General features: G+C 45.7%; 1 protein-coding gene across 1 annotated transcript; it reads left to right on the forward strand.

The window, feature by feature from the left end:
- The first annotated feature begins 568 nt into the window (after positions 1–568).
- MORN4 (MORN repeat containing 4) lies at positions 569–12,651 on the forward strand. Its single transcript, XM_030865255.3, has 5 exons — positions 569–705; positions 8,439–8,531; positions 10,484–10,598; positions 11,006–11,115; positions 11,365–12,651. Exons 2-5 carry the CDS (start codon positions 8,465–8,467, stop codon positions 11,511–11,513), a joined length of 441 nt encoding a protein of 146 aa, XP_030721115.1. The 5' UTR covers positions 569–705; positions 8,439–8,464; the 3' UTR covers positions 11,514–12,651.
- Positions 12,652–12,765: the final 114 nt, after the last annotated feature.

The raw sequence follows: 12,765 nt of genomic DNA on the forward strand, positions 1-12,765 counted from the left end.
CATGGTATTTGGGAGGATTTGTTCCAATCTTGGCCCTATATTTTAAATACAAAGTATATGAGTCATGACAACGGCAACACAAATCCGTATAATGAATGCAAAAGTGCCCTGGTATCATCACAATGCTGGCACAGGGCTGATACTCATGAAACTGCAGTTGCCCCATCCTGCGCTTCACAATTTACAAAGCCGCACCTCAAAAGTCAGTTTTGGGTTCTGTCCTTTAGCTCCGCGTCGGTGCCATTGACAACTGTGGAGATCGGAGCAGGATCGGAGCCGCTTGTGTAGGTGGTGACTGTTGCTTCTGACGCAGGTTTGGGTTTTGTTTGGTTTGGAGTTGGCATTTCAGCTAGGCTACCTCTTGGTAGGCGAGAACTGAGTTCTCTGGGTGGCTGAGGTAGCACCGTGGGTCAGCCCCACCCCTCTTTCTGGTATTTGGCCCAGGGTTCTCGCAACACTCAGCTCCGCACAAAGATGGCGTAGAGCCCAGGCTAGGCCAATGGAGAGTGGCGTTGCTCCCGGTTGCCTAGGTAACAGCCAATGGGCTGCGGGAATTGTGCCCAGTGCGGCTGCCCGGGATGGCGGCGTCAAGTGCGGCAGGCACTGGAGGTGGTGGCGGAGAGGCAGGTGGCAGGGGCGAGCCCGGCGGAGCAGAGGTCCGCCCCGCGTCAGGGCGAGACGGTCATCCCGGAAGGCCGAGCCCAGGTTGGCTGGCAGCGCGGGTGGGAGGGGGCCGGGAGAGTGTGGTCTGGGAGGAAGGGACTGAGGAGCCCAGCCCGAAATGACAGGGGCTGCGGGAGCGCGGCTCCATCCCGAGGGTTGCTGCCCCGGAGGTCCCAAACCCGGGCCTCCCGTCTCTACCGCGGGGTCCGAGGCCCGAGCCCATGGCCTCCGGGATAGAGATCGGGGTACGTGGGCGCTGTGTGCAGAGGAGATCGCAGACCAGTGTGAGCTAAAGACCCCTCCCGCCCTGGAGAGCGGACCCGGGGTGAGGGAAGTAGCGGTGCTGGAAAGCCAGAACCGGGTGGGAGAAGGACTGGGGAGGTCGACGAGTAAGTGTTGCCTTGTTGCGGTCTAGGGCTTTGTTTGCTCTGGGTCCGCCTCTGTCACACTCTGGTGGAGAGACGTCCCTCACACACATCCTTGGGAAGTAGGATGCTTAAATTAGTTGATGGTGGCATCCCTACTGTCTAGCATCTCCAAACTGCTTAGGTACCACCGGGAGTAACTCGGTTGTATTAGAACCCAGCCCAGGAATTTTACTTTCTCATGAAATAGAATAGTATCCTGGCAGTCCCCATCACCCCAAGGCGTCTGGGCTTTTTCTGTTTGTTTTGTTTTGTTTTGACCTTCTTTCTGGTGTCAGGATTTTCTTCCCACTTTCTTCAGTCTAGCTGTCCCACAGTCTTCCTAAATAAGACCTTTATCTAGTAGCGGTACATTTGTTTACTTTTCCAGTGGAAGGAAGAATTACAGTGAAAGAGACTTACAGACTTAAAACAAAGACAGTTATTTTAAGCTCACTTAAAATACTTTGAAAAGAACATTTGACTTTTTGTTCTAGGTCCATTACAAGCCTGATTTTTGTTCATCAAAGCCTTCATTTTCTTTTCTTTAGGATTCTAAATGCCTAAGAGCTGCTTTCTTTATAACTGAAAGAATTTCAAGACTGTCATACCCTGGGGAGGGTGGCTTTAGGGGGACAATGTGAAGCTATATGTAGATAGTTAAGGTGGATGCCTCCAAAAAATATTCTTAAACTGAAAATCTATTCTCTTTTATGTTAGTTTTTTTTTTTATTAATCCTCTGGATTTGGACACAGGTTACTGTGGATGCATAAATATTTTTTAACCAGTTTGATTTCTGAAATTAAAAAAAAAAAGACAAATGGAATGGAAACAAAAGTTCTCATTCCTGTCTTCGAGTTCTGTTTGGAAATGTCTGGGGCGGGAGAAAATAAAGATAGCAAGGATATAGTCTATTGTGCAGACTAATAGTGTGTTGGTTTATAGGCACAAAATAGTCATTTTCTTTTAGATAAATGTTTGGATTGATCCTTTGCAACCCACCTATCAAGAGAGAGAAAGGGTGGGCATCTGTTAAGAAGCATGAATCATCTTGGCTTTGTAACTAGATTCCACATGTAAATCTGAAGCCTAAACTCCTAGGCCATCTGTTCTCTTTAAAAAGATTTTTTGAGGGCTTCCCTGGTGGTGCAGTGGTTGAGAGTCCACCTGCCGATGCAGGGGACGCGGGTTTGTGCCCTGGTCTGGGAGGATCCCACATGCCGCAGAGCGGCTGGGCCCGTGAGCCATGGCCGCTGAGCCTGCGCGTCCGGAGCCTGTGCTTCCCAGCGGGAGAGGCCACAACGGTGAGAGGCCCGCGTACCGCAAAGAAGATTTTTTGAATAGCTGATACAAATACTGATTTGCATTCCTTATTTCTTTTTAATATACATTTATTTATTTTTGAATGCGTTGCGTCTTTCTTGCTGTGCACGGGCTTTCTTTTCTCTAGTTGCGGGCAGGCTGCTCATTGCAGTGACTTCTCTTGTTGCAGAGCATGGGCTTAGTTGCTCTGCGGCATATGGGGTCTTCTTGGACCAGGGCTCGAACCTGTGTCTCCTGCATTGGCAGGCAGATTCTTAACCACTGTGCCACCAGGGAAGTCCCTGCATTCCTTTAAAGTATTGGTTTTTTTAGTCTGCATCAGCACTGGCTATACTTTATTAAACTAGATTTGTCTCAAGGACCATGGTTACTGATAGAGTTCTTTTTGGGGTCAGTGGCTATACAGCTATTAATTAGCATGGCTAACTACAGAAGTCATACATGAAAACCCTGATTCTGCCTCAGGCAGTGACAATATCAATTATTTGGACACACGTAGAAGTTTCAAGTCAAGTGTGTTCAACCATGGCCTGAGACACATGGAGTGTACATGTGTTTCCTTTAATTAGCACTTCTAATTGTGTTCTTGGGAATGGACATCGTTTTGACAAGCAGCTGTTGAAGTTTGCTATATCTCCCTAGAACAAAAAGGAATGGGAATTTGTAGTATGTGCTTTTGAAAACAAATGGGAGAGGATGGCGGCAGGGATAGGTTGAGGGATGATGTTCCCATTACAATTGCTGTGTAACCGATTACCCCAAACTTAGCTGCTTAAAACAACCATAGGATGCTCACAGATTCTGTGAGTCAGGAATTGGGAGATAATCTCTCTCTCTCCTCCATGATACATCAGCTGGGATGTGGGCTCAGTGGCTGGGGACTGGAATCCCTGAAGGCTCCTTCACTCACTCCTGGTGCCTGGGCTAGGATGATTCAGAGATGAGGACTGCCAACTGGAAGCACCAGCACATGTGACTTTTTATGTGGCTCGGCCTCCACTGAGCCTGGTAGCCTCAGGATAATCAGACTACTTATGTGGTGGCTTAGGTCTCCAAGCTCAAGTTTACCAGTTAGCAAGATGGAAATTGCATTACCTTGTATGATCTAACCTCAGAACACACCATCACTTCCATCACGTTCTATTGGTTGAAGCAATCACAAACCTAGCCAGATTCATAAATGAGGAGTTAGCCACTACTTTTTGATGGGGCAGTGGCAAGGTCAAATTGTAGAAGAATGTATAAGACAGGAGATACGATTGAGAATATCTTTGGAAAATTCAGTCCACTCTATTTGGTAATGAGAAGCTAATCTTTCAAGTTTCATTGGCTTCTTTGAAATATTTAGGATATGTTGCCCAAGAGCTAACAGCATACCAAAAGAGTGGCTAGGTTTACAGTTGGAGGGGCTGGGTAGTACTCAGTCCCTAGTAATCCTCAAACTGGAGAAGAACCGTTCCCTTTCTTTCAAGTTCCTTCTACTGGTGGGATGCCACTGTTTAGAAGTTTTACATAGCCTTGAGAAAAAGTAAACGCACAAGAGGCTGAGCCCCTGTGTAGTCAGTCTGGCTCCTCAAATTGCACTGAAATAACTCCTTCCAAAACTTCGAGTGAGGCTTCCCTGGTGGCGCAGTGGTTGAGAGTCCGCCTGCCGATGCAGGGGACGCGGGTTCGTTCCCCGGTCCGGGAGGATCCCACATGCCGTGGAGCGGCTGGGCCCGTGAGCCAGGGCCGCTGAGCCTGTGCATCTGGAGCCTATGCTCTGCAACGGGAGAGGCCACAACAGTGAGAGGCCCGCGTACCGCAAAAACAAAACAAAACAAAACAAAAAAACTTGGAGTGAAGACAAGTTAGTCAGCTGCTGCTGAACATTGAAAGGAAATGTCCTTATCTTATCATCTTCCTGTAGAAATAATGATTTTGCATTTATGTGTCAGAACGGTTGTTTTGTTCTAAGATTTAGTAGAAGATGTAACCATTCATATTCTGACTTATTTTGAAGGAATGAAATAGCTCAGATTTGTGCCATAAGCTGACTTTTAGTTCTCTGATGTAATTAGTTCTCAGAAGAGCTGATGGTGACCTCTAGCTGTCAACATGCCTTTCTGGACTGGAAAGCGTTTTCCTCTGTACTTTCGATGGAAAACTGCTTCTCTTCCTCTCATTAATGTTGTATTTGCGATGGAGTCATGTTGACCTCTACCCCAGGCATACTCTGATGCTGGGCTGATGATAAGAGGCTCGTGAGCCTGAAATTAGATGCTGACCTTGTGGAACATTGATGGGACAGAGATGGCACACCAGGTGCCAGCCACTGAGAAAATAGCCCCCCAGAGGTACTGAGGGGCATTAAGACAAGAAAATGATCCTGATCTTGGGATATCTTCTACAATGTGAGGGACCCTGAACATGGAGCTCCTGAGTAACTAGAAAAGTGAGAAAATCCCTGTTGTACCAATGGGAGTGACTCCAAACATCACCAAAAGAGCTTCCACAAAGCTGGCCTTCATTATGGGGGTAGAAATGAATGTCTCTCCATGTTTGGGTGAGAGCACAGGGCTTCTGCTCTGTTCAGGCCAGACTGTCTACACATCAGACCATTTCTGAGCTTTCAGCATCTGCATCAAAATCATTATGACATAGGCCAAAATTAGAATATCCCATAGGGTGCTGATAAAGAACAGATGAGTGGCTATAATTTACTTTTCCCCTACTTAGTACTTACCTCATTAGTCAAAATTGCTGATATTTTTTCAAAGTGTCATTTGAATTTGTAAGGAAACACAAAAGATCCTGAATAGCCAAAGCAACCTTGAGAAAGAACAACAAAGCTGGAAGTATCACGCTCCCTGATTTCAAACTATACTACAAAGTTACAGAAATCAAAATAGGATGGTACTGGCACAGAAACAGGCACATAGATCAATGGAATAGAATAGGTGACCCAGAAATGAACCCACACTTATATGGGCAATTAGTCTACCACAGAGGAGGCAAGAATATACCATAAGGAAAACACACTCTTCAATAAATGGTGTTGGGAAAACTGGACAGCTACATGCAGAAGAATCAAATTGGACTACTTTCTCACACCATATACAAACAAACAAACAAACCCTCAAAATGGAGTAAAGATTTAAATGTAAGTCATGACACCATAAAACTCCTAGAAGAAAATGTAGGCAGTATGCTCTTTGACATCAGTCTTAGCAATATTTTTATGGATACATCTCCTCAGGTTAGGGAAACAAAAGCAAAAATAAACAGATGGGACTTAGTCAAACTAAAAAGCTTTTGCACAGTGGAGGAAACTATCAACAAAATGAAAAGACCACCTAGTAAATGGAAGAAGATATTTGCAAACAATGTACTTGATAAGGGGTTAATATCCAAAATATACAAAGAACTCATAAAACTCAACATCAAAAAATCACACAGCCTGATTTAAAAATGGGCAGAGGTCCTGAATAGACATTTTTCCAAAGGAGACATACAGATGGCCAAGAGGCACATGAAAAGATGTTCAACATCACTAACCATCAGGGAAATGCAAATCAAAACCTCAATGAGATATCACCTCACAACTGTCAGAATGGCTGTTATCAAAAAGATAACAAATTACAGGTGTTGGGGAGGATGTGGAGAAAAGGGAACCCTCGTGCACTGTTGGTGGGGATGTAAATTGGTGCAGCCACTGTGGAAAACACTATGGTGGTTCCTCAAAAAATTAAAAACAGAACTACCATATGAGTGGAAGTGGAGCACTTCCACTCCTGGGTATTTATCTGAAGAAAATGAAAACAGTTCTTAGAAAAGATACATGCACCCCTATATTCATTGCAGCATTGTTTACAGTAGCCAAAATATGGAAGCAATCTAAGTGTCCATCAATAAATGAATGGGTAAAGAAGATGTGGTATGTGTGTATATATTCCATATATATATATATATACACACACACACACACACACACACAATGGATATATATATATATATATATGAATACTACTCAGCCATAAAAAAGAAAAAATGAAATCTTGCCATTTGTGACAATATGGGTGGACATAGAGGGTATTATGCTAAAGGAAATAAATCAGAGAAAGACAAATGCCATATGATTTCACTTATACGTGGAATCTAAAAAACAAAGAAAAATGAATAAACATAACAAAACAAACAAAGTCATAGATACAGAGAAGAAACAGGTGTTTGCCAGAGGGGAGGGGGTGGAGAGAAATAAGTGAGGGAGATTAGGAGGTACAAACTTCCAGTTACCAAAAAAAAAAAAAAAAAGGAAAGAAAGAGAAATAGGGATTGCATTTTCAAAAATATGTCAAATGATTCTATTTGTTTCTTTATATTTATTGATGTTTTGGGTATCTTAACTCCCTTCTTATAGAATATCCTTGAGTATAAATATTCTTTTACCCTCATATGAAGCTATACCTAGCCAGTCTCCAAATGTTACCAGGTTTTTTTGTTTATCCTGTGATAATCATTCCTGCTCCCATTACCCTGTTATCTCCCTAGATCAGGCTTTATGATCTCATACCTGGGTATATCAGTTAGCTTTTGCTAGGTGTGTTATTACACACCATCCCCAAAACATAGTGGCTACAACAACCATTTCTTTAGTCCGTGATTCTGTGGGTCAGTAATTTGGGGCTGGGCTCAGGAGGGCAGCTCTTCTAGTCTTGTCTGAGCTCACCCATGCATCTATGGTCAGCTGGGACAGCTGCTCCACGTGGCCTCTCACCATCTGGCAGACTAGCCTGGGCTCATTCACATGGAGGCAGAACAGTTCCAAGTGCAATAAGAGAGCAAGCCCAACAAACAAATGCTTTTCAAACCTCTGCTACGTCACCTTTGCTAATGTTCCATTAGCGAAAGCAAGTCAGATAACCCACCCAGATCCAACAGGCAGAGGAATAAATAAGCTGCCTCTTAATGGAGGATCTGCCATATCTGCAAGGGCATGGATGGAGGGAGAACACTTTGTGCCCATTTTTACAATTGACTAAATGATCACATCTCCTGCCTTGCAGCTTTTCTGGCTGTAGGCGTTTGCTGTTCCAGCCCATCCTGCTTCCTTCTGCCACATTCATTTTCCTTAGACTCTGCTTTCATATTTCGTATTATAACCCCCAGAGGTTTCTTCTCTTCCATACCTTATCAGCTATCAACCCTTCTGCCTAGCTTTCAAAGGTCTCCTTAAGCTGGCCTGACCCTAAAAGCAGAGCACATGGTACAGGGGAAAAAGAACTAGCGGCAGTCAGGGGAGGCATGGGCACGAGTTCCATCATCATCATTGTTCTCTAACTAGTTTTTAACCTCTTGGGGCTTCTGTTTTCTCCAAATGTTTCTCCCTCCAAAATGAGGGAGTTTGGATTAAATCTGAGAGGTTCTTTTCAGATTTAAGATTTAGGCTGGGTGTACATAGATGAATTTGTTTCCTGTTACTCCCTAAATAAACCTTCAACTCGAATAAGACCCGGCTTCTTAATTCCCACCGCACATGTCGTGTTTATATTGCTCTTTGTGCTTTCATTCCCCATGTTTTCTCAGTCTGGCATTGCCCTTTGCGTTCTTCACTGCTTGTTTTAAATTCTGCCTGTCCCTTTTCTTTGTAATCTCTGCCATCCAGTTTGGCACTTAATTATATTATCTCTCCTATTCAGTGTTTCAGTTGTTAGTCTTATCAGCTAGATTATAAACTCAACGAGGAACGAGACTACATTTTATACATTGACTAAGCACATAGTAGGTATCAAGCAAATATTTACAAATTAATCGTAAATTTCCATCCCAGGTCTTAGAAAATTGGAACCGGCTGAAGACTTTTAAGACAAGTAGGAGGATAAGACTGCTTGGGCAGAGGTGGCGATGATGGTGGTGGCGGTTGGAGAGGGGGGATTTTTGTTAAATGTAATCAAGGCAGTTTACACTTACCAGGCTGGTAGCCTTTCGAAGGTATCTATAAAATTGCTTTACAGGCCTTTCCTCCAGCCATCCTATGACACTGGTTCTTCTCTGCTTATTTCTTGCAGTTTTCATCCTTCTGTAAGCTGTCACCATGACCCTGACAAAAGGTTCCTTCACCTACTCCAGTGGGGAGGAATATCGTGGCGAGTGGAAGGAGGGTGAGAGGACCCGTGGGGAACATCCAGTGATGAACACTTCCTTTGGCTGAGGGACAAATACATCAGGATATATATAGGACAACTTTACGAGTCTTCATTTCTAACTTCTAAAGCCAAAGAGTGCCCTTCCTTTATTTGATTTTAGGATTATAAATAAAGGAATTGGAAAATGCTATTGTTACTCCAATCTCCAGAAATAAGTTAAATCTTCCCACTTCTAAATTTGAAGTGTTTTAACACTTTTTTTTTTTTTTTTTTTTTTTGCCACGCCTCGTGGCTTGCAGGATCTTAGTTCCCCGACCAGGGATTGAACCTGGGCCTATGTCAGTGAAAGTGTTGAGTCCTAACCACTGGCCTGCCAGGAGAACCCCCAACACTCTTTTTTTTGGGGGGGTTTTTTTTTTGCGGTACGCGGGCCTCTCACTGTTGTGGCCTCTCCAGTTGTGGAGCACAGGCTCCGGACGCGCAGGCTCAGCGGCCATGGCTCACGGGACTACCCGCTCCGCAGCATGTGGGATCTTCCCGGACTGGGACACGAACCCAGATCTCCTGCATCGGCAGGCGGACTCTCAACCACTGCGCCACCAGGGAAGCCCCCCCAACACTCTTTTACCCTTTAGTGGTATTACTTGGGAATTGTTTTTATAAATGCTAAGGTACTCAGCAGAGCAAAATGAATTATTTTTAGGGCCCATAAGTTGCAAAGTACAGATTCATTGTAATGACTTGATTCTAGTGAATCTTAAGGAAGAAATTAGGGCAGACACTCAAGAGCAGATGACATTCATTGCCTTGAATTTCCTGTGACAGCTCATTACATTTGGAAGTATCTATTCATAGGAAGGGCAGAATTCCTCCAGCCTGAGGCTATACAGGAAGCACTTTAATGATGTTCAGTTTGGAAACAGTCTGGCCACTTAAAAGTCTCACGGGTCCAGTCCTAGCAAACCCGGAACTGCCCCGAGGAGACTTGACTCTCTATAGTTGTGCCAACGAAGAGCAGTTCACACTCTTTCCAGACGCCTCATTCTTTTCATGGTAGATCCCTGCAGCTGATGAATTTTTGAGCCTTGAGAGGAGAAATTGTGACATGGGACGTGACCTTGCCTCCGTACATCCACAGCCTTTTCTCCTGCCTCCCAAACACCTACTGTCCCCTTTAACGTGACCTTTTAAGGGGAGAGGCTTCTCGAGGCTCTGCTGGGCAGTCTCTATCCACCAAAAGAGCGCCCTTGTACCCGGAATGGCATTGCTGCTTCTCCAGTATCTTGCTCTGTTCTCTGGTCAGTTCAGTGGGTAAGCACAGCCCTATTGATGGAACAAAGCTCAAACTAGTATTGCCAGTCAGGCTGTTAGGTTTGCCCAGCAGCTTCATGGTGTTGGAGGGTACTTTAATTTTTTTCTCAGAGTGTCAAGGCAGTTAAGTGTCGAGGGCTCCAGAGTCAGTCTGCCAGCTGCATTTGCTGTCTTGCTCTACCACTTTTAGTTGCTCTGTGATCTTGAGTAAGTTTTTTATCTTCTCCTTGCCTTGGTTCTGCATCTGTTAATGGGAATAATAATAGTATTGGGCCTACCTCCTAAGGTTGTTGTGAGGATTAAATAAGATGATAAATACAAAGTGCTTGGAAGAGTGCGTGGCACATGGTGAAGGCCCTGTGAAGTTAGCTATTGTGATTTTTATTTAAATTTTTTTTAAGCTATTGTGATTTTTCAGTGCTCTCTTATCTTCATACTTGGAGAGACCTGCTCCAAATCTGATGGTTGTGACTTAAGAAGGGAAGATCTTAGAGGCCAGCTTATTACTCTGGGTAATAGTTCTCTGCCCTGCTAATGTCACTGCTTCTCTTCTTTCCTTTGTGGGTGGGGTGATGCAAGGCAAGGGATGTTGGACTGTGAGCGGGGACCCTGAAGCTGCCCCATCCCAACCTGACACCTGTCTTCTCTTTGCTCAGGCCGCAGACATGGTTTTGGTCAGCTGATGTTTGCAGATGGTGGCGCGTACCTGGGCCATTTTGAGAATGGGCTCTTTAATGGCTTCGGGGTACTAACCTTCTCAGATGGCTCGAGGTGGGTACTGGGTCATCATTCCTTTCTCAGCCTTAAACTAGGGAAGGGAAGTTCTGTTCTAAAAGGGACAGTGAGAAACACCTGGTCAAACCTGAGCTGGTCCCGGGCCCTCTGAAAACAGGCAAGGAGCAGCGTTCGTTCTTTTATTGGTTACTTTATAAATACATCTAATTTGAAATGGCAGGGAGGTCAGTGACCTCCCACCCCACCACTGTCCTCTTAGGTTACTTCCTTGAGATTAGAGCCTCGTATCGTACACACTCTCTGGCCCCTGTCTGCTGGCTGGGTGGGTGGGAGCTCTGGAAGAGTGGAATCAGCTTTGCTCCTTGGTGTTGATAACCACACATTTGGTGTTGGCAGCTGCCTGACTCAGTTATCCTGAAGGCTGACATCTCGTGTTTCTGCAGGTATGAGGGGGAGTTTGCCCAGGGCAAGTTCAACGGCGTCGGAGTCTTCATTCGACATGACAACATGACCTTTGAGGGGGAATTTAAAAACGGTAGAGTGGATGGTTTGGGTAAGTTGCGGGCCAGCAGGACAGGTGACTGACAAGCATAAATGGGTGGAAGGACACTTTTGCAGCTTTAATCCTCCTGTGGATGCCCAGCAATGCATAGTGACTGGGTGCCAATGCCGGGTCATCAGACTCACCAATAGAGTACCCAAGGGCTGCAAACTTTTCTCTCCCTCCACCTCTACGTAGCAAGCAGACCTCCCAGCCACTAATGCCACTGTCTCACCCATATTTTCTCTGTCCCCCTCAAAGGCCTGCTGACTTTCCCCGATGGTTCTCACGGAATACCCCGCAACGAAGGTCTGTTCGAGAACAACAAGCTTTTGCGGCGCGAGAAGTGCTCAGCGGTGGTTCAGCGGGCCCAGAGCGCCTCCAAGTCAGCCCGGAGCCTCACCGCCTGACGTGGCGCTGCGCCCAGCTGACAGCAACGCCCCACCACCCGCTGGGGGTGAACAAAAGAATCCGATGTGAGAGGAGATGAGAATGACCATGGAGCAGAAGTCCCGGGAGGGGCCCCGTCACCTGCCAGGCAGGGCTTCGGTTACAGAAGGTCTGAGGCTCGGGCCGCTGGCCTTGCAGCAGTGGTACCCGGTGTGCCCTGCCCTTCTCTTGCTCGTTGGTACTCTCTGTCCCTAAAACCATGGGTCACCCGGTGCAGACCTGCTACTTCATTTTCTGCCAAGTGATACAGAGTCTCTTCCTTCCACCTCTATTTGGGGCAGATGATCCCAGCCCCAGATTAGGGCCAGTGCTCTGTACTGCCCTGGAGAAATAAGGAAAACGATAGGAGTGGCTTAGACAGTACAGCGGTCCTGAGAAAGTCAAGGCCAGAGCTTTTCTGTATGTTACCCCTGCATTCGCTTCTGGTTGGCATCATGGCCCCAGGCCTTCCACTTTGTCTGACCAGACTGGTCCTCGTGTCTGCTTATTGCCCCTGTGAAGGGTTCAGTGAATGCTATTTCCCTCTCCCTTGACTTTACAAACATAATTTGTGCTCCTCTCTCCTTCCTTAGACATGGGAAAGGATCCCTTTAGTCAGAAAGAAACCGATATAAACAGTCACCTTATAACTTGTATTTATAACTAACTCCAGGGCAAGGGCAGATATCTGTGGGTCCCATCAGGCCGTGTCATGGAGTGAACTAAATCCTTAAGGATGGCTTGGGCTGACACAGCTTCTTCCCAGTGGACCAGTAGGTCAGACCCACCTCAACCCCTTGGGGTTCAGGTAGAATTGGACCCATCATGGGATGGCAGTGAACTAAAAGAGCATTTGGTTCACTGTAACTCTTGCACCATGAGCCTTGGCCATCAGGCCTAGGGATCAGATCTTGATCGACTGGATCCCTGCACAGTTCATCACAGAGGCCTCCAGTTACCCTGTGACCCAAACATGCCCCCCCAGCCCCTTATCCTCACACTGAATGTCTCCTCAACAGCAGATTGTGGTGGAAATTAGAGCCGTGTGCCTCTATTTATTCTCTGAATTGTACTGTAGAAACAAGTGTTTATGAGGACTAAACAATCACCAGAACTGCCTATACTTAGTTTTCTTGACTCTCTTGCTGTACACCCTTATGAATATTGACCCATTTGCTGTTTCTAAAAGTTAATTATAGATGGGGGCTTGAAACTGACACTGCACACTTTACT

This window comes from Globicephala melas, chromosome 16 (genome assembly GCF_963455315.2).
Source record: "Globicephala melas chromosome 16, mGloMel1.2, whole genome shotgun sequence".
NCBI lineage: Eukaryota > Metazoa > Chordata > Mammalia > Artiodactyla > Delphinidae > Globicephala > Globicephala melas.